The sequence below is a fragment of the Natator depressus genome, chromosome 23 (assembly GCF_965152275.1).
Source record: "Natator depressus isolate rNatDep1 chromosome 23, rNatDep2.hap1, whole genome shotgun sequence".
Taxonomy (NCBI): Eukaryota; Metazoa; Chordata; order Testudines; family Cheloniidae; genus Natator; species Natator depressus.
This window is the reverse complement of record NC_134256.1, coordinates 6,047,768-6,069,255: the sequence shown is the minus strand read 5'-3', so window position 1 is coordinate 6,069,255 and position 21,488 is coordinate 6,047,768. Positions and strand designations below refer to the sequence as shown.

Below are 21,488 nucleotides of genomic sequence, written 5' to 3'. Positions count from 1 at the left end.
GGCAAGTTACTCCTGAGCTGGGTGCCTCGGTTTCCGCACACCAACCCCCCCGTTGTGAAACTGCAAGGTGCCTCCGAAAAAGATGCAGGAGCAGCATCTGTCTAGTAAAATGGCAACATTTTCTTTCTTTCTTTCTTTCTTTCTTCCTTTCTTTCTTCCTTTCTTTCTTTCTTTCTTTCTTTCTTTCTTTCTTTCTTTCTTTCTTTCTTTCTTTCTTTCTTTCTTTCTTTCTTTGACACAAGCCCCCTCCGCCCTTGCAAGAGTTAATATAAATTGACTTCACCTCCGAGACTGGCACTTGCACTGCCCAATGAGCGCCCCTGCGCCACCCTCTCCCCCGGGCACCGGCTCTGCGCGGCTGGTCCCCACCGTGCGCCCAGGGCGCGGTGGCTTGGGGAGGTGCCGCGCTCTGGCGGGACGTGCGATTGAGCTGCCGCGGGGAGGGAGAGGGTGGGATCCCGGCGAACTCCAGGGTGTCCCGTGCGCCCCCCCCCCCCCGCAACTCTCTTGCATCAATCCACCCCCGCCCCTTCCCCAGTCACCCAGGCGCTGCCTGCTCCAGCCGGGCGGGGGAGAGCGCCCCTTTAAACTTCGCCGCGCGCTTGGGGCTGCGGGGCTTGGGGATGGAGGCTGCGGGCGCAAGGCGGTGCTTGGCAGGAGCGCACAGGTAAGGGGCTGCGTGCGCCTCGGGGCGCCGAGGAGCCGGGGGGAGCCTGGGGGCGCTGGGGAGTTCGGGGAGCGCTGGGGAGCCAGGGGGCGGCGAGGAGCCGCGGGGCGCTGTGGAGTTCGGGGGTCGCCGAGGAGCCGGGGGGCGCTGGGGAGTTCGAGGGGCGCTGGGTTGGGCCCGGGCAGCGGGATCGCTTCTGCAGGGCTCTAGGGGGTTAGCAGGGCTCGGGCTGTCTGCGCTCCCACCCGCGTCTCTTTAGCAGAGCTAAATCCAGCCCAGGGACCTCAGAGATACTAGGTCACACTAGGGGACTATCTGGAATGTGGTCTGTGTCCCGGGGATCAATCCGGATTCTGGTCTCTGTGTATGGGCCAGTTTGGATCTAGATCCCCATTTCCAGCAGGGGGCATCAGAAATCTGGTCTGTGTCCACAGGGATCAATCCGGACTCTGGTCTCTGTACGCAGAGATCAATCTGGATTCTGGTCTGTGTACACAGGGATCAATCCGTATTTTGGTCTGTATATGGGTCAGTTTGGATCCGGATCCCTGTTTCCAGACAAGGCTCTCTGGACCCTGGTCTGTGTACACAAGGATCAATCCAGATTCTGGTCTCTGTCCATGGTCAGTTTGGATCTGGATCCCCCTTTCCGTCGGGGGCCACCCGGATTCTCATCTCTGCATATGGGGAGGTCAGTTCAGATGCTGATCTCATTTCACATGGGGCTTAATCAAGTTTTGGATGGTGGCTCTCCCCAGGGTGGAGATGAACTCTTCCATCAGCTTCCCCTGGCTCCGGTCCACAATTGGTCCACAATCACTCCCTTGACACAAGCCATGCTACTGCAGGGCAATGAGATCTGGGTTGGGCCCCGTTGGTGTTTAGTTTAAAGGGGTGCACTTCCAGAAAAGGGAGCTGCCATTTATGGGCAAGAGCCAGGGCTGAGGGGTTGGGGGGACTGGCTGGCGGTGGGTGGGGAGGGTTGAAGAATGGGGGATGGAGGCTCTCCAAACCCAGTGTCCCCATCTGGGCCCCGACCCTGTTTGTCATGAGGAGGCATGCTGGCAGGGGCTGGGGGGCACAGGTGTGGAAACCTTGCCCCATGGATGAGCCTGGCCTTCTCTGGGGCTGTCAACCAGGCACTGCCGCCCAGTGCCGGCCACCGGGTGGGATTAGAACAGATTAGAATTCACTGCCAAAACCTGACTATCCCAGCTCACGGGGTAGGCATGGGGGGTCATACCCCTCCAGAGGGGCAGGGTCCCCCAGATCCTGGCACACACCCAAATACCAAGAGAGGGGCTCAGACCCCGCAAGAGAGACTAGAATAAAGCCTTTACCTTGTAGTCAATGGAGTTCCTCTGGCTTTATACCAGGATCTGGTCCAGAGCAGAATCGAGCCCCTGCTCAGCTTCCTGGCCTTTGCTGTCCATTAGTATAATGGGGATGGGTGCCCAGGGCTGGGCGGGGGAGTGTTCAGTGCTTGGCTCCCATTCCCAATTGCAGCTGTGCTTTTTAATCAAATCAGAATGTTTTTATTTAGTTTATAAATGAGGAGAACGGTAGCCGCAGAACACGGCTCTGCCAGGGGGCCAACATGGGAGGCAAATCTGGGCTGGCCAGGGTTCAGGCAACAAGCCGCGTGTATGAAAGAGACTGAGACCAGAGCAGAAGTCCCCCTCAGAGCTGGGAACAGAACTCAGGAGTCCTAGCACCCAGCCCCTGCTGTTCTGCCCACTAGACCACCCCTCTCCTCCCAGAACTGGGAACAGAACCCAGGAGTCCTAGCACCCAGCTCCCGCTGCTCTAACCACTAGACTCCACGACCCTCCCAGACCTCAGAATAGAACCCAGGAGTCCCAGCTCCCAGCCCCCCCAGCTCTGACTACTAGTCCCCACTCCCCTCCTGGAGTAGAACCCAGGAGTCCTGACTCTCCGTGCAGTGCCCTGTCCCCCCAGACCACATTGCCAATCCTTCACCCCCAACACATGGCTGAGTGATTTGGCTGGGAGCTGGGGATCTTCACATACGGAATGGGGAGGTGGGAGGAGACTTCCACCACCAGGCCTTGGTGTGAGAGGGGCTCTAAGGGCTGGAGTAGACTCTGGCCCGAGCGCCCCCTTGTTTCCCAGGGGAGGGGACTGGGCAGGATTCCTCCCTTGGAGATTGTTGGCTCTGATCCTTTAGAAGGAGCTGGCGGTTAGGGTGAGGGGGAATTGGTCTCTCTATCTCCTGGGTTCCCAGCCCCCCCATCCCTGCCCCCCCTCGTACCTCCCCCTATTCTGACGTGAGTGGCCGGATGCTGGGAAACGCCGAGAAGTTAACATTGATTTTTTTAGCTTCCCCGTGGCTTTTAGCTGAGTAAATATTATTGCGCAGTGTCCGGGGAGCTGGCGGGTGATTGATTAGATGGGAACATGGAGCAGCCAGTCTGCATGGCTGGCTCCGTGCTGCTCCTGTGGCTGATTTCCTCCACTGCCATCTCCTCAATGGTGGGGGCCTAAGAGGAGAAGTAATGTCTAGGGGTTAAAGCACAGGATTGGGCATTAGGACTTCCATCCATCTCCTTATACACCCATCCATTTACTCATCCATCCCCATACACATCCATCCATCCATCCATCCCTACATGGACCTGTCCATCCATCTCCTTATACATCTATCTGTCCATCCATCTCCATACACATCCATCCCCACATGGACCTGTCCATCCATCTCCTTATACACCCATCCATTTATTCATCCATCTCCATACACATCCATCCATCCATCCATCCATCCACACATGTACCTGTCCATCCATCTCCTTATATATCCATCCCCATACACATCCATCCATCCATCCATCCATTTATCCATCCCTACATGGACCTGTCCATCCATCTCCTTATACATCTATCTGTCCATCCATCTCCCTGTACACCCATCCATTTATTCATCCATCCCCATACACCTCTGTCCATCCATTCTATCCACCCACCCATCCATCCCCAGATCTACCTGTCCATCCATCTCCATATACACCCATCCATTTATCCATCCATCCCCATACACATCCATCCATCCATGCATCCATTCCCATATGTACCTGTCCATCGATCCCCATACACATCTGTCCATCCATCCATCTCCATATACACCCATCCATCCACCCATCCCCTTATATACCTGTCCATCTATCTCCATATACACCCATCCATTTATCCATCCATCCATCCCCATACACCTCTGTCCATCCAGCCATCCCCATATGTACCTGTCCATCCATCTCCTTATACACCCATCCATTTATTCATGCGTCCCCATATACATCTGTCCATCCATCCATTCATCTTCTTACACATCTATCCATGCATCCAACCGCATACACACCCATCCATTCATCTGTCCATCCATCCCCATATACACCCATCCATTTATTCATCCATCTCCATACACATCCATCCATCCATCCATCTCCATATACACCCATCCATCCAACTCCTTACACATCTATCTATGCATCCATCCCTGCACAAACACATCCATCCATATCCATGCACATCTATCTATCATACATCCATCTCCCCATCCATCTCCTTACACGTCTATCTATTCACCCATCCAGCCCATACACATCTGTCCATCCACCTCCATCCACACCCATCCATCCATCTATCTTTCATTCATCCTCATATGCACCTATCAGTCTCTCCATCCCCATACATACCCTGCTGTCTGTCTGTCTGTCTGTGGTATCTGGGGCTGTACATAGGTTACATGTTGCAGCAAAGCCCATCGACATAGAGCCGTCAGCTGGCTGGCTTTGCTGGTGGGTTCTGACCTGGAGCGCGCTCACCGGGACCCCTTTGCTCAACTCTCGTAGATCCCTTTTCACCCAAGCACTTTCTGCCACTCCTTGCTCAAGCATGGAGCAGTGGGGCCTGTGGTTAGATCACCTCCCTGGCAGTCAGGACAGTCCAGAGGCTAATCCCAGCACTGGTACTCTCAGAGGCCGTGGGACCGCAGCAAACCACACGCTCTCTGTGCCTCGGTATCTCCGGCTGTACAACAGGGATAATGACCCTGACCTGGTGAAATTCCCCAAGACGCTGATGGCCCTCAGGAGATCCAGCCATTGGGACTCTGGGGAGCCGTGCCACAGGGTCCAAGTTGGAGACTGAGCAAGAGCCATCTCCAAGCTAGGTTAGGAGTTTGCCCCCTGCTACTGCTATGAGGAGGCTGACCCAGGCTCTCCCTCCTCTGATGGTTAGAACCCATCTCCTTTCCAGCCTCCATTATTCCTGGCCAGTTTATCCCCGTTTGACTCCCTGGGGTGCCCTTAACCTTTGCAAAGTGCTTTGGGATCCCCGGCGGAGAGGGGCTCGCAGCGTGCCATAGGGCAAGAGGAGACAGGAGTTTCTTTGCTGAGCACCTGGTGCTCGTGTCATGGGCCATTGTCCAGGGATGCCCCCTGCTCCCCATCCGGCCTCCATGGGTCACGACTCCTTCTGCTTGTCTGAATGACCCTCTGCAGGGGCCCAGGGTCCGGGGCTGGTTCTTACCAGACTTGAGCTCCCCGGTCCTTGGTTCCAAGGAGAAGCAGCCATATAGCCACTGCTCTGGGTATTCTCCCTGCTGCCGACCCAGCCACCCGGGCCAGGCATCCCAGGGCTGCCCTGACTCCGGGTTTCCACAGGGCAGACACTGGGGGGGTTGGCGTGGCCCACACGAGGGGAAGAGGGTCTTTGCCTCCCCACGTGTGGCTGCTGCACTGTTTCTGGGTCAGCTCTAGCAGCCAACTCTGGGGCTTGGCTCTTCAGTTCTGCAGCAGGGGTGTTCAGCACAGGGGGTTCCAGGTTCAAACCCCACTGTCAGCCCAAGTGGGGCCAGTTCCCTCACCACCAGGTCTCCAGCAGCCTTTGGTGCTTTCTCCATGGGCATTCTGGGCAGGGCTGGGTCCCCCGTGTCTGCATATCCCAGGCAGCCCCACCCACCCGCTGCATCTCACCAGCCTATCCCGGGAGCAAAGTCCAAGGCCAGCTGTGACGCTCCCCGTGTGTCCTGAATCTCAGACAGCGAAACCCAGGGCCTCTCCCGCCCAAGCCCCAGGATGTGCCATTCCCTTCCCCAGCCGTAGTGATATATCCTGGAGTCTGCACCAGAGGGACTAGCAGGGGCCAGACTTTGTGGTCACATGCATGGGGCACAGAGGGTCTTTGGTTTTCCCACCCCCTAGGGCATCTGATCCCTTTAGAGCAGTGGTTTTCAACCTGGGGTCTGCAGACACTGTGTCTAAGATTTCCGCACCTCCATTTGAAATATTTTAGGGGCCCGCAAATGAAAAAAGTTTCAGAACCACAGTACTAGAGCTTCCACCTGACATCCCAGCCACTTGGAGAGCTGCTTCTCTCCCACAGGGGGCATCAGCCCCAGTCAGTGCACCCTGGGGTGGGGGGACCTGGTAACCGTGGGGCAGAACCTGCTGGGGGAGTCCGCCTGTGTAATATCCTGGCTTCCCAGCCCTCAGCCAGGGCAACACCTGCTGCTGACCCAGAGCTGGAGGAGTCAGCTCTGCAAGGCCGCCTCCTTTGAGGTGCAAAGCCCCAGGGTGTCTGGGGCGGTTCTGAGCTCGTCCAGCTGGCACTGGGCACCGTACCAATTTCCCAGCACAGCTATCCCCGAAAACGGCTGGGCAAAGCTGGCCAGGCAGCAACCCTCACTCAGGCTGTAGGGGATTGTGCCTTGGCTGCTGAAGGGTGAGGGTTCAAATCTCCATCCCCCACACACTTGTGGGTCTGACACTGTCTGGATTTCCTCTGGGATTCATTTTTCTAGCATTATTTCCAGGCCTTTGCCAGAGGCGGGGTTGTTACAGGACAAGACCAGTGGGAATTTGCTACTCAATTAATTAGACCCCTCTCAGAGCCAGGGACAGAACCCAGGCGTCCTGACTCCCAGCCCTCCCGCTCCAACCAGTGGACCCCAGAGCCCAGGACAGAATCCAGGAGTCCTGACTCCCAGTCCCAACCACGGGCCCCATCCCCCATTACTAGGGAAGAAGTAAGACCAGTGGCCAAGAAGGAGATGTTCCCCTGGACCTGCCCCCCAGGCCAGCCCCCTCAGGCTAACAATGCCTTGGGAGTGCGAAGAAGCCAGGGAAGGGTTTGCACGGGGAAGCTGAGGTCTGGCGAACTCAGGACTGGGATGGGCTCATCGGCTTGGGAGCTGAGGGAGCTTCTGGCCCATGCGGCGGGGGGGGGCAGAAGGGAGGGTTGGTTGGGGACAGTGACGCCAGGCTGCGGCTGGCTCTTTCTTTAGGCTGGTGTCCCCCCACAGGGAGCTGGGGGGAGAGAGCGGCTTTCCACTCCGGGGCCCCAGGGCCCCCCAGCACCATGGGAACCATGGTTACGTCAACGCCAGCCACTCCGGGGCAAAGAGCCTCTGGTCTCTTGTTGGGGCAGCGGAGGGGAGCAGCACCGGGGGCTGGGGGTCAATGGCCCATCGACACCTCCCAATCAGTGTGAGCGTCCCCGGCACCAGGAAACGCAGCTGTTCTGAGAAGGGTGCGGGTGGGTAATGAAATTCCTGCCTCCTGCAGTTTCAACAGGAGACAAGAGTCTTCGCATCCTGTCCTCAACTGGGCTGCAGGACAGCGGTTGAGCAGCTCCTGTGCCCCATCCCAGAGGTGGCTGCATCTCAGGAACCTTATTAGGGTGACCAGATAGCAAGTGTGAAAAATCGGGACACTTTTTTTTGGTGGGGGGGAGGGGCACAGTTGCCTATATAAGACAAAGCCTCTTATATCGGGATGGTCCCCTGAAACCCTATAGACTGGGAGGAAAACCCCTTATTGTTGCCCCGCATAGAAGCGGCCTGCTCCCCTGCCCCCAGGCCTGTCTGTGGACAGTGTACTGGAGACACTTCCCCGCCCCGATCTCCCTCCCTCCGGGGAGCTTCCTCCCACTGTCAGGTCTCAGGCGCTGTATTTATCCCGGGCTCCCTGCTGAACGTCCCACCCGCCCGAACCCGGCTCACTCGGTCAGGGCCCTGGATCGCAGCAGGACGACATGTCTAATGTGCCCTATAAATAGTCCCTTCCCACCAGCTGCTGCTGCCTGCAGGTTCTCACGGGAACCAGGTCCTGCTCAGGAGGGCGGGGGGAAGCAGAGGGGGTGAAAGCCCTGCTTGAGGGTGGGATCTATCTGTGTCCATCCCCGTGGCATCAGATCCCTCTGCTTGAGGGCCGGGAGGGCAGAGCTCCTGGCTTTTCCGATGGGGGATCTGTTGGAGAGGGGGACAGGTGCCCTGGCCTCTGCTCTGCAGTTGAGACCAGCAGGGAGCCCCATTGCCAATCCGTCCGGGTTGCTTCTCCCTAGGGCGCCTCTCCCCGGGTGCACCCCAGCTCCGCTGGAGAGGGACAGAGACAGCTGCCAGCGCCTGCAGGATCCCTGAGCTGGATGCCGCTCGCTGGCCTCATGTCTGCACTGCCGCCGAAGCATGTGGAAGCCTCTTACTCTCTTCCTGCTGCTTGCGACGCTCCAGGGAACAGTGGAGGTGAGACTGTGCCCCAATGCCCCCCCCCACGGCTGGCACTCAGCTCAGTGCCCCCCCCAGGCAGCACCTCAGACCCCCGTTGTTCCATCTCAGTTCCCACCGCAGCTGGGAGAGGCGGCCCACAGCCAGCTCCTGCCCCACTCCCCACAGCTCCCCCTACAGGGTGAGACCAAGGCTGGAGTAGCTGGGAGCTCCCCCCGCAGCCAGCGCCCCCCTGCCCCACAGTGCCCCCTGCTGGGAGAGGCCGGGGCTAGCGTAGCCGGGAGCTCCCCCCACAGCCAGCTCCTGCCCCGCTCCCCACAGCGCCCCCTGCTGGGAGAGGCTGGGACTGGAGTATCCAGGAATTGTATTTTCCCCCACGTGAGACCTTGGGCTGCAGTCTATTCAGGGGGACAGGGACCCGGCTGGGCCCCGAGCCCTTTGCCCTGACTCCCATCCCGTTGCAGGCGAGCTCCTCAGAGAAGTCAGCCAAGGATACGTTTGCGGCCTGGAGGCAGTACCAGCAGGACTGTGAGCGCAGCATGGCCGAGGAGCCGTATCCCGCAGGTGAGAGGAGTGGGTTGTTTTTCCTGGGCTGGGGCCGGGGTGGGGGCCAGCGGGTCTCATGAGCGCACCCGGCGCTCGCTCGTGCGTCCCAGCCCCTCCTCTCGGCACGTGCTGCCATGTTTGCGAACCCACGGTGTGTGCGCTTCCGGGGGATAGCGTGTCGGTGCGGCCCACGTGCATGCCTGAGTGTGGCGTCTGTGTGTGTACCCTCTTTTGCATGTGGTTGGCATGTGCCTGGGGGAGCTGCCTGGATAGGGGGTGGCTGTGCAAGCGCGTTTCTATGCGTGTGTGTGATTTGTGTGTGTCTGTGTTTGCAGAGGCGAGTTTGTGCGTGTGTGGTTTGCACACCTGCATGTGATTTGCACGTGTCTGTGTTTGCAGAGGGCAGTTTGTGCGTGTGTGGTTTGCACACCTGCACATGATTTGCACATATTTGTGTAGGTGAGTTTGTGTGTGTGGCTTACACACGTGCGCGTGACTCACAGGCTCTGTCTGTGGTTTTTCCCGGTGGGTACTCTGCCCCCACTCCGCCCTGAGGCCCCGCCCTCACTTGGCCTCTTCCTCCGTGACCCCCTCTCCCTCCACCTCTTCCCGCCCCTGCTCTGCCCCTTTCCCGGAGGTCCCCCCGCCCGCCACTCGCTCCTTTCTGCCCTCCAACCCGAGTGCCTCCCGCCAGCTACTTGCTGATTCGCGGCCAGCCCCCGGGCCTGCCGAACAGCTGATCAATGGCCAGCTCCCGGGCCAGAGCCACTGTGGCTGGTGGGTGCTGACCCCTGTTTTTTTTCTGTGGGTGCTTGAGCCCCGGGGCACCCCCGGAGTTGGCGCCTATGGCGTGACTTGCCCATGTCTGTGGTCGTTTAGGTCTGCTTGCCGTGCATAGGTCACACATGTGTGAATGTGATTTGCACATGTGTGCGTGCGGCCGCCCAGGCCTCCGTGCCTGGCGTTTGCCTGGCTCTGTGATGTGCGAGTGTTTTAAACAGCCTCTTATCTTTGTCCCCTCCCAGGCCTGGTGTGTAACCGGACCTTCGACATGTACGCCTGCTGGAGGGACACGCTGCCCAACACCACCGCCATGGTGCCCTGCCCGTGGTACCTGCCCTGGCATCACCACGGTAAATATCCCTTCCTCCGGGGCTCCTTGCAGCCACACCCTCTTCCCCGCCCACCCCCTCGGCCCGCCTGCTGGGACCTGCCTCCTGGGTGAAAGCCGTTCCTGAGCTACGGGGCCCGATGCTGATCTTAGCTACATGCTGATGGGGCTCCAGGGTAGGGGCCTGGGGCTGCTTTGCAGAGGGCCAGGCCTGCGGGTGTCAGCTCCGAGCTCAGGCCCACGCAGGGTATGGTGACGTTAACCTTTGCGTCCCCACACCTCCATTACGGAGGCCGCGGGGGCCACTTTAAGGGCAGGGCGGGGGACCTCTGTGGGCGGTGGTGGCGTGGCTGTGGCTGACCCGCCCCGCCTGCCACTTGGCTCCCTCTGGTCTCCTCCCCGGCAGTTCGTGGCGGGTTCGTAATGCGGCTCTGCGGCCCGGCTGGCCAGTGGGTGACGGATGAGTCGGGGCTGCCCTGGAGGGACCACTCGCAGTGCGAGGATCTCAGCACAGAACACCCCTTCCAGGTCAGTGCCCCTGCCAGCCACAGGCTGCTTCCCAGCCTGGCTCTCAGCCCTCCAGTCCCAGCTCCCCAGCTACGCGGCTTTCTCTCCTGCTGCTCCCAACCCAGCCTCCAGCTCCCTCCTGAGCCAGATTCCCTCCGAGCTCCTGCTGGCTCCGTCCCTCCAGCGCCGGAGGGATCTGTTGGCTGGATGCGGCACTGGACCGAAGGAGCCAGCAGCTGGGGCCCCGCTCTCAGTTTGCAGATCAATGCCTGCGCCAGTCTCTGATTGTCCCAGCAGGGGGCGCCCTCCCCTGTAAATGCTCCGAGTGGCCGGGGTGGGGCGGAGGGAGGGGTTGAAGTAAGGGGCAAAGAGCCTGGACCTGACCCTCCGCTGTGTCCCTTTGCAGAAGCAGGTGCGGCTCCTGGAGCAGTTCCGGCTGATGTACACCGTGGGCTACTCCCTCTCGCTGGTCTCTCTGCTGCTTGCCCTGGTGCTGCTCCTGGCTTTCAGGTACTGCAGAGCCGGTGGGCATGATGGAGTTCATGCTCCAGATCCTGATGTCAGTGGCTCCTGGGGAAGTGCAGATGGCCATGCACTGAGGTCACTCGGGATTTGCACCCAGATCACGGGGCAGGGTACGGACCCATTGGGTTTCATTTGTACTATCTGCCTCGTAAAAAAGCAAGTTTCCTTTAGTAAAGAAGGGCGTGATCCTGGATTTGGGCCCGATGGGGTGCCGGTCCCCAGTCTGACACTCCCTTTACTGGAGGAGTCACTCCTGTTTGACTCTCCATTTGCTCTTGGTTTGCTCTGTGTGGATGGGGCGCATGGAGCCGGGCCTGCAGAGTTGCCCAGTATAAAACCGGAGTGAGCGAGACTGGGATCAGGCCTGGATGGCTCCTCTTGAAATTTAGTTACTGGGGCTGTCCGTTTCTGGCGTTGGCCAGTTTCACTCCTGCTTAGTCAGCGTCATGCCCAGGGCCCCAGCGCTGGGTTACGTGATGCACAGAGCCCGGCGCTGTGCAGTCCAGCTGTCTTCATACGCTGGCTCAGCGCTTGTGCACGGCTCCCTCGAGGGCTGGCCGCACGGCTCCCTCAGCGTAAGGGCCCGGCCCGGGGTCAGTGCCCGGTGAGGCTTGCAGGCGCTCGGTGTAGACGGCCACAGCTGATTCGTTTCAATGCTGGAGTGCAGCTGCCCACGCAGCCCTAGGCAGCCCCCCCATCCCCCTGACTGATGGTCCCACCCCCTCTGCAGGAAGCTGAGGTGTACCCGCAACTACATCCATGTGAACCTCTTCCTCTCCTTCATGCTGCGGGCCGTCTCCATCCTCACCCGGGACGCCCTGCTCCGCGTGCGCTTCTCCAAGGACCTGCAGCACGAGGGGGAGCTCTTCCATCTCCTCGGAGACCAGGTACTGCCTGGCCCTGGGCATGGCTCCAGCAGCTTCACTCCCAGAGGGGGCCGATCCAGCCAGCTGGGCCCCTTTCTGACCCTGGGGAGGCAGGGCGGGGGGAATCCCTACCTCCAAGCAGGGCACTGCAGGGAGCACCCCGTACATCGGGGGTGAAAGCCTGGGGACCCCCAAGATCAGCAGCTAGGCAGTCTGGGCCATATCCCAGCTGGCTTAAATCAGCATTGAAATTCCTGGAGCCGTGTCAGCTGTGATCCAGCCCCAGTGGAGCTCTGGCCCGTTTACACCAGCTGGGGACCTGGCCCCAGGCTGACCCACTCCCAACAGGCACCGTGGGCAGTGGGGTTAGGCGTGGGATCAGCGAGGTAATCCAGGGGTGGGAGGGATCCACCTGCGTATCCGTAGGGTGTCCCCACCACAGAGGAAGGGGAATTACTCTGACGATGGGACGAAAGGCAGTATAGGGAAACTGAGGCCATCCCACGGGAATCTGGGCCAAGCCATGGGGGGACTGACTGTAGGGGACGCCCCTGCCCCGAGCGAGGATGGGCTGGCTGTGACCTGATGGGGCTCCTCCATCCGCCACCCTCCAGCATTCCCATCTCTCCCTCCCTCTCTCTGCTCCTCTCCCCCCTTCCCCGGGGGCTCAGGCTGCCGCCGGCTGCCGCCTGGCTCAGGTCCTGACCCAGTACTGCGTGGGGGCCAACTACTACTGGCTGCTGGTGGAAGGGCTCTACCTCCACAACCTGCTTGTGCTGATGGCCATCTCGGAGGAGAGCTGCTTTGTGGGCTACCTGCTTGTCGGATGGGGTGAGTGGGGCCGTGCGGGCACGGCGGGAAGGGGCATGGTGGAGGTACTGCAGTGCTGGCCGGGACATAGGAAGACCCCTCTGGTGATCCTAGGCCAGTGGCAGCCCGCGTTGCTTCCCACAGCTCCTGTTGGCCGTGAACAGCAAACCGCAGCCGCTGGGAGCTGCGGGCGATCGTGCCTGCGGACGGTCAATGTAAACAACTGTCTCACGGCCCGCCAGTGGATGACCCTGATGGGCCGCAAGTGGTCCGTGGGCTGCAGGTTGCCCACCACTGCCCTAGGCAGCGCAGGCTGGGAGCTGGAAAGGACCCCAGGGTACATCTGCGTCCGGCAGCCCCCTGAAAGAATCCCCTTTAGGTGCTTGCCCCAGCCTGGCCCTGCTCCACTGCAAAGGGCAGCGTGGGGCTCCACCCACAACTCCTGTGGTGTTTCACAGCAGGTCGAGGCATCCCGGTGGGTAACGCGCCGGAGTCCTGTCTCCACTACCACTCACACCAGTGGCAGAGATGCGCCCACCGGAGAGGAGAGGGAAAATCCTAGAGTGCATGACACTGTACACAGGGGGAAATCTCGCGGGTGGGACTGGAGAACAAAATCCTAACTTCTGCGTCTGTCTGTCCATCTAGGAGCCCCCATCCTGTTTGTCATTCCCTGGGTGATCATCAGATACCTCTATGAAAACAACCAGTAAGTCCGGTCAGCGAAATCTCTCCAGCTTGGGGTCCAGCACAGAAAGAAAGTGCTTGGAAATCCTCAAAGTTGGGGTGACCTTGTCAGAGGAGTCTCCGGGGAGCAGGGCGGGAAACGAGGGGTTTGGTGCCAGGAAACATTTTGAGGGGAAAAGTTTAAAAATCCGTTTTTTGTTTTCTTCAAAAACGTCCAGGTTTTCGTCGAAAATCCAAACCCTGATGTTTAAAAAAGGAACGAGCTTAGGATTTCAGCCAAAATTTCTCAGCCTTCAGTTGCCAAAAACACGAGGGGGGAAATTGGCTAAAAACGAACGTTTCCATTTTGATGGAAAAGTCACGTCTTGTCCAAAACCCCATGTCGACTCAAACGCCCTGAGCGACTGCAGACCAAGACGGGCGCCGGTTTCCCCACCCCTGCTCCACACCCATGTAAACGTGAGCGTGTGACCTCACTGCATTCACAGCACTTTGCGACCCCAGCTCCATGCGTGAGCGTCGCTTGGAGGGCTTGACCCAGCCATCTCTGGTGTCTCAGCGAACAGGCTAATTCTGCTAGCCAGCGCGAGTAACAGGTCCGAGGCTCTTACGTGCTCCAGCCAGGGGTTCTCAACCTTTTTCTTGCAGTCCTGCATGGCGGGACTTCGGCTTTCTGCCCCGGGTCCTAATGAGTCAAATGCTGACCATGCTTGGCGGACCCCCTGAAACCTGGTTGAGAACCACTGGCTCCAGCCACCTGATTTCCCCCCTCCCTCCGGTGGATTCTGGATTTGGGGTTTTTTAGTCTCCTTCCTCTGAAGCATCATGTAGACAGCTGGAGATGGGACCCTGGACTGGGTGGCTCAGGGCGACGCCGAGAATTCCCTCGCAGGTGCTTGGCTGGCTGGTTCTTGATCAGGGTCAGATTTGGGGTGTGGAAGGAATTTGCCCCCAGGTCAGACTGGCTGTGGCCTTGGGGGACTTTTTCCCCTTCTTGTGCAGCATGGGGCATGGATTGCCCAATCAGTCCCCTGACATTGGCAGGGCCCCCATGCCCATCGGTCCCTGCTGTTCTCTGCCTGTGGCCCATGAGCATTTAGTCTCCTGGGCGCTGTAATACTTTGATCTAACGCAGGTTGTCGGGCTTGGGGCGGGGGCAGCTGGGTGGGGTTTAGTGGTGGGTGCTCACAGAAGCTCAGGCCGGATGATCTGGTGGCCCTTTCTGTCCTTAAATTCTTTGGCACTGGTGGGGAGCAAAGGCCGGCCCTCAGCGGATCTGGGTCACAGACAGAACTGTGCTCACAGGGGAGAGAGAAGATTGGCGCCACTTGGAAGGCTGCTAAGTCCCTGTCACCACCCTACCTGGCTGTGCAGGTTCCTCCCTCCCAGCCAGTTTGATGTGAGTTGGTTTTCCAGGTGCTGGGAGAGAAATGATAACATGGCCTACTGGTGGATTATCCGCTGCCCCATCCTGCTGGCCATCCTGGTGAGTTACAAACACCCACTGTTCTTCAGACAGCCAAGAGGCAGCTACTCCAGTCCTGGTCTTGCCCAGCAGGGGGTGCTGTGGGGAGGGGGAGGGCGCTGGCTGTGGGGGAACTTCTGGCTTCTCCATTCCCAGTCTCACCCAGAAGGGGGCGCTGTGGGGAGCAAGGTGAGGGCTCTGGCTGTGAGGGGAGCTCCCGGCTACTCCAGTCCTGGTCTTGCCCAGCACACGGCGCTGTGGGGTGCGGGGTGGGAACGCTGGCACCTGGGGGGTGATGCTTTCTCCTCCCCATGTATAAAGAACCACTGTCCCTCCCCTATGTAAACACCAGCCCTGCTTCAGGGGCTGCCAGCCCATCCCCAGGGCAGAGGGTACCAGTGGGGAGTGGTGCCCCCTGACTTCCCTGTGGGTAACTTACTCTCTCTCCCCCAGGTTAACTTTGTCATATTTGTCCGCATCATTAAGATCCTGGTCTCCAAACTCCGGGCTCACCAGATGCGCTACACGGACTACAAGTTCAGGTAGGCAGGGGCTACCCCTTGCGGCGCCCCCAGCTGGGCGCCCTGGCTCCCTGCAGCAGCATTGGCTCTGGCTCTTAGATCTGGCAAGCTAAGAGAGGTGGTACCACTTCCAGTGGGACAAATCCAGGGAACAGGGCAAGGGCTCACTCGGGACACGCTTCTCCGGCAGTCAGTGCTGGCCTCAATGTCCCAATGGGGCACTAGGGGGTGCTGTGCTACAAGATGGGGTGGGGGCTCACTAGGGGCACTCTCCCCTCGCGGTCAGTACTGACCCCAGGGTTCCAGTGGGGCACTAGGAGGTGCTGTGCTGCAGGGTGGGGTGGGGGCTCAGAAGGGGACACTTGTGATGGGATCCCCGTGGTACAACCTGGAACTGTGGGACCGTGGTGCCCCCTTAACTGTCCACCCAGCACTGTCACAAAGCTATGCCAGTGGCAAACAGCAAAACCCCTCCAGGCATCGTGATCACCCAGCCACCAGCGGGTGGAGCCTACACCCAACCAAACTGCATGAATGCTCCCTGTGCCACTCATGAATCCTACAGAGAGGGGCACCAGCCAGTCACCCCAGCCTGGCACTCTGGAAATATACCAGCTCAAGACGCCCTTGGACAGTGCAAACTCATTAATTAGTTTGCCACTTGGTCAAAGGAAAGTGGCCAAGCATCAGCCTTTGTAATCTGAGCTGAGATTTCCCGAGCACTTCAACAGAAAGCACATTGTTCTAGGTAAAATATAAAACAGATTTTTTAACTATAGAAAGACAGATTTTAAATTATTATAGGTAGCAGGCAGAGAGATCCAAGTTGGTTACCTAAGAAATAAAAATAGAAACGCAGCCTAAATTCGAACTTTAACAAACTACGCAGGATTTGAATCAAACAGTGTCTCTTGATTCAACCCTAACAGATGTTACAGGCAGTTCACAGCTCCTCAATACAAAGACTGGGTTCCCTTCCAGCCTGGGACCAATCTCCCCAGTTCAAAGTCTTTGTCTTCCAGATGATCTTCCAGGTGTTGAGATGGGGGGGGGGGGGGGAAGAGGCCAAGTGATGATGTCACTGTCCCTCTTTTACACTTTCTTCCAGCTGTCCCTTCTGTGACATTGGGGTCAGACAGTCTCCTTTGAGTACATCAGTGGTTCTCAACCTTTCCAGACTTTATACCCCTTTCAGGAGTCTGATTGGTCTTGCGTTCTCCAAGTTTCACCTCACTTAAAAGCTGCTTGCTTACAAATTCAGACCTAAAAATACAGAAGTGTCACAGCACACTAATACTGACAAATCGCGGACTTTCTCCTTTTTTACCATACAATTATCAAATAAATCTGCTGGAATATAAATATTGTACTTACATTTCAGTGTGTAGTACATAGAGCAGTAGAAACAAGTCCGTCATCTGTATGAAATTTTAGTTGGTACTGACTTTGCTCGCGCTTTTTGTGTAGCCTGTTGTAAAATGAGGCAAACATCTCGATGAGTTGATGGACCCCTGGAAAGCTCTGCGTGCCCCCAGGGGTACATGTGCCCCTGGTTGAGGACCACTGGCGTCAGGGCCGGATTAACTCTCCTGTGGGCCCCTGTATACAAGTCTTTTTCCTAATTTAAAACAAAATGAGCACAATTATGGCATCGAGGCTATTAACACTATACTAAACTTGCCTTTTAATGACCATAAAGCCGTTCTGTGGTTACATTTCAGTCTTAAAATATGTAGAATATAGTTGAGTTAATTCAAAATAGCCTATTTCTTACCTTAGAATTGCTTTTATATTAGTTTCTTTCTGGGCGGGAGTTTGGGTGCAGGAGGGGGCTCCAGGCTGGGGCAGAGTGTGGGGGTGCAGGAGAGGGTGAGGGGTGCGGGAGCCAGCTGGGAGGTGCTTTTAAAGTGATACCTCACAAGGCATTGCACAAACACATCACAATCATCTCACGGTGGTGAATGTGGGGGTCCCAGGGTGCTGCTTTGAGGCACCGAGTGTCACAGCACTCTTCCCTGGCAGTCAGTGCTGGCACCAGAGGGGCACTATGGGGCACTGTGCTGCAGGGAGTGAGACAGGAGCTCAGTTCAGGGTGCTCTCCCTTCACAGTCAGTGCTGACCCTATGCCCCAGTGTGGTGCTGGGGGGGGCGCCGTGCTGCAGGGAGGGGCGGGGGCTCAGCAGGGGGCGCCGTGCTGCAGGGAGCGGGGCGGGGGCTCAGCTGGGGGCGCCGTGCTGCAGGGAGCGGGGCGGGGGCTCAGCAGGGGGCGCCGTGCTGCAGGGAGCAGGGCAGGGGCTCAGCAGGGGGCGCCGTGCTGCAGGGAGCGGGACGGGGGCTCAGCAGGGGGCGCCGTGCTGCAGGGAGCGGGGCGGGGGCTCAGCAGGGGGCGCCGTGCTGCAGGGAGGGGGTGGAATCTCAGCTGGGGGCGCCGTGCTGCAGGGAGCGGGGCAGGGGCTCAGCAGGGGGCGCCGTGCTGCAGGGAGGGGGCGGAATCTCAGCTGGGGGCGCCATGCTGCAGGGAGCGGGGTGGGGGCTCAGCTGGGGGCGCTGTGCTGCAGGGAGCGGGGCGGGGGCTCAGCTGGGGGCGCCGTGCTGCAGGGAGGGGGCGGGGGCTCAGTTGGGGGCTGGGCTGGTTCCCTTGGCATTGTCCCCCGGGGACGGCTGTGGGGCTTGGCAGGGGGGCAATTCACTCCCCCGCTTCCCTATTGCTCTCTCCCAGGTTGGCCAAGTCGACGCTGACCCTGATTCCACTGCTGGGCATCCATGAGGTGGTGTTTGCCCTGGTGACGGAGGAGCAGGCCCAGGGCACGCTGCGCTACGTCAAGCTCTTCTTTGAGCTCTTCCTCAGCTCCTTCCAGGTAGGGAGCAGAGGCCCCCAGGGCTGGCGGGGTGGGGTCTGGGGCAGAGGGGTGCCGGGGCCACCCTGCCCCGGGGGGATGGGGGTGAGGGCACGGGATGCCCTACGCAGCAGCTGGGCTTCAGCTCTGGGGATTTGTTTGCAGGTGCCCCCCTTAGCCCGAGGCCCTTAGCCAGAGATGTGTCCCCAGCATCCCCCACTCAAGCCATGTGGGGCGCTGTAGGGTCAGCCCCGCCCCATGGCACCCAGAGGCCTGCGGGGCGCAGGTGCTGCTGGCTGAGTAGGGAGCTGGCCGAGGGCAGCTCTATGCTGAGCAGCCATGGGATCCCGCCTGGGCATGGAGCCTCCCCAAAGGCAGCCACACCCCACCTCTCCACCCCTTGTGTGTCCCAGGGGAGCTGGGCCCAGCCCTGCCTTTATCTGCTCTTGTCTTGCAGGGTCTTCTGGTGAGCATCCTCTACTGCTTTGTCAACAAGGAGGTAGGTTCCCCCCAACACACCCCAACAGGGGCTAAGCCGTTTCTGATTCCCCTTAACCCTTCCCACGCCGCAGTGCTGGCTCCCAGGTGAAAGGGTGGGGGACAGCGCCCTTCCCAGAGAGTGGTGGGTGAGGGATCACGTGGTGCAGGCATGCCACGGGGAGCCGGCAGCAGAGCCGGGCTGGGGAGTGGAGGCAAGGCACTGCACAAGAGCTGATGCATTATTTATGGGGGGTGGAGGGGCTGATGGTCTCAGTGATGACCCCTTTGCAGGGCTGAAGTGGATCTATTCCGTCCGGATCCTCCACTGGTGTAAATAAGCAGAGCTCTGGTGAACTGCAAGGGAGCTCTGCTCATTTACACCAGCTGGGATCTGGCCCCATTGACTCCAATGGAGCTACAGTCAATTGACACCAGCGGGGGATCTGGCCCATTGACTCCAATGGAGCTACGGCCCATTGACTTGACTTTAGCAAAGCTCTTGATACGGTCTCCCGCAGTATTCTTGCCAGCAAGTTAAAGAAGTATGGGCTGGATAAATGGACTATAAGGTGGATAGAAAGCTGGCTAAATCGTCGGGCTCAACGGGTAGCGATCAATGGCTCCATGTCTAGCTGGCAGCCGGTATCGAGCGGAGTGCCCCAAGGGTTGGTCCCGGGGCCAGTTTTGTTCAGTATCTTCATTAATGATCTGGAGGATGGTGTGGATTGCACCCTCAGCAAGTTTGCAGATGACACTAAACTGGGAGGAGAGGTAGATACGCTGGAGGGTAGAAATAGGATACAGAGGGACCTAGACAAATTGGAGGATTGGGCCAACCTGATGAGGTTCAACAGGGACCAGTGCAGAGTCCTGCACTTAGGACAGAAGAATCCCATGCACCACTACAGACTAGGGACCGAATGGCTTGGCAGCAGTTCTGCAGAAAAGGACCTGGGGTTACAGCGAATGAGAAGCTGGATATGAGTCAACAGTGTGCCCTTGTTGCCAAGAAGGCTAACAGCAGTTTGGGCTATATAAGTAGGAGCTTTGCCAGCAGATTGAGAGACGTGATCATCCACTTCTATTTGACATTGGTGAGGCCTCATCTGGAGTACTGTGTCCAGTTTTGGGCCCCACACTACAAGAAGGATGTGGAAAAATTGGAAAGAGTCCAGCGGAGGGCAACAAAAATGATTAGGGGTCTGGAGCACATGACGTATGAGGAGAGGTTGAGGGAACTGGGATTATTTAGTCTGCAGAAGAGAAGAATGAGGGGGGGTTTGATAGCTGCTTTCAACTACCTGAAAGGGGGTTCCAAAGAGGATGGCTCTAGACTGTTCTCAGTGGTGACAGATGACAGAACGAGGAGCAATGGTCTCAAGTTGAAGTGGGGGAGGTTTAGGTTGGATATTAGGAAAAACTTTTTCACTAGGAGGGTGGTGAAGCACTGGAATGGGTTACCTAGGGAGGTGGTAGAAACTCCTTCCATAGAGGTTTTTAAGGTCAGGCTTGATAAAGCCTTGGCTGGGATGATTTAGTTGGGGATTGGTCCTGCTTTGAGGAGGGGGTTGGACTAGATACCTCCTGAGGTCCCTTCCAACCCTGAGATTCCATGATTCTGTGACCCCAGCTGGGATCTGGCCATTGATAGCGAACCCCTTTCTTTGCGTACAGCTCGCTCTCTCTCCATTTACAAGACACAGTGGGATATCAATATCACACCATCATTTAACCCCACACTGGTTTGTGTGAAGCCTCTTGCACTGCTGTGGTCTCCCTCTGCCCCTCATGAACCAAGGGTCTCATCCCATCCCCTGGGCATCAACTGACCCTCCCCTCCCGCCTCCTTTTCTCTGCCCTGCTCCAGGTCCAGTCTGAGATCAGGAGGAAGTGGCAGAGGTGCCAGCTGAGTGCGGACCTGCTGGAGAAGCATGGCCACAGCTGCAGCCACGGGCCATCCTGCCGCTGCCAGCATGGCAAGGCCTCTGAGGTGGGCTGCCCCCGGCGCCCCAGCCACCCGGGGAAGAGGGGGGCCGAGGCGGACTCCAACTGCAGCTCGGAGAACTCCACGGGTGGCTCCCAGCAGCAGCGCCTCCCCTACGCCGGTACCATGGGCAGTAAATCCTACTGCTACATCCCGGTCCAGACGCAGCCAGCGGGCAGGCTGGGGGGCAAGGAGCTGCTCCCCGGTGCCAGGGAGCCTGGGGACAACAAGATCTCAGAGAGCTGTTGCTAAAATCAAACTCGGGGCCCTTCCCACCTGCTGGCCCAGGGGCCAGGAGAGAGGAGCCGGGTTGTGGACTCCTTCAGACTTTCCCTGCCTTGGGCAGGGGGCAGTCACTGAACCACTAGGGATGGAGGGAAGGGGGTGTTGGGGGTGGGGCATGGTGCACAGGGTCTGCAGGACCAGCGAACCCCCACCACCTGGTATCCTTTCCGCAGGGCACGGTGCCCCCCTGGAGTGCCCGTGGACAAATGACGTGGGCGCGTATGAGTCCACTGTGGCCCACAGCTGTTGCTGAGACTCTGGGGACATTCAGCTGGGGTCAGTGCAGAGGCATGTCTCCATGGGCCTGAGGTGAGCACACCCTCCAAGCCTCCTGGGAATCCAGCCCCCCACCTCCCTTGCAGGAGCTGGCATAAGGGCCCTGCTCTCAACCTCCTGTGTAGAGGAGACTCAGGGCACAGCCAGAGAGCACTGCACTGTGGCTATTCTCCACCCCCACACCGGGGCCCATAGGGGGTGGATCGGGGCATGGCCAGAGAGCACTGTGCTGTGACTATTCTCTGCTCCTCCCCCCAGGCCTATAGGGGCAGATAGAGTGTGGAGCTGGAATCCACTGTGCTGTAGATATCGGGCCCTTAGGATGCGGAGCAGCAGTTAGATCATCCCTGAGGTCTCCCTGACAGAGAATAGGGCCAGGCAGGGCCTAGAGAGTGCATTGGA

The 21,488-nt window shown here is 58.7% G+C and overlaps 1 protein-coding gene across 1 annotated transcript; it reads left to right on the top strand.

Moving 5' to 3' along the window:
* Positions 1-612: 612 nt before the first annotated feature.
* GIPR (gastric inhibitory polypeptide receptor) lies at positions 613-20,786 on the top strand. Its single transcript, XM_074937177.1, has 14 exons — positions 613-667; positions 8,027-8,204; positions 8,651-8,750; positions 9,758-9,865; positions 10,250-10,371; positions 10,757-10,860; positions 11,606-11,762; positions 12,413-12,572; positions 13,200-13,260; positions 14,655-14,724; positions 15,157-15,245; positions 17,944-18,082; positions 18,519-18,560; positions 20,409-20,786. Exons 2-14 carry the CDS (start codon positions 8,148-8,150, stop codon positions 20,775-20,777), a joined length of 1,578 nt encoding a protein of 525 aa, XP_074793278.1. The 5' UTR covers positions 613-667; positions 8,027-8,147; the 3' UTR covers positions 20,778-20,786.
* The last annotated feature ends 702 nt before the right edge of the window (positions 20,787-21,488 follow it).

What these genes read in the sequence shown, in the direction of transcription:
- GIPR (XM_074937177.1), top strand. Translation starts at nt 8,148, where the DNA reads ATGTGGAAGCCTCTTACTCTCTTCCTGCTGCTTGCGACGCTCCAGGGA. An exon ending in TCTTCCTCAGCTCCTTCCAG is followed by an intron (nt 18,083 to 18,518) that starts GTAGGGAGCAGA and finishes CTTGTCTTGCAG; the next exon opens with GGTCTTCTGGTGAGCATCCT. An exon ending in ACTGCTTTGTCAACAAGGAG is followed by an intron (nt 18,561 to 20,408) that starts GTAGGTTCCCCC and finishes GCCCTGCTCCAG; the next exon opens with GTCCAGTCTGAGATCAGGAG.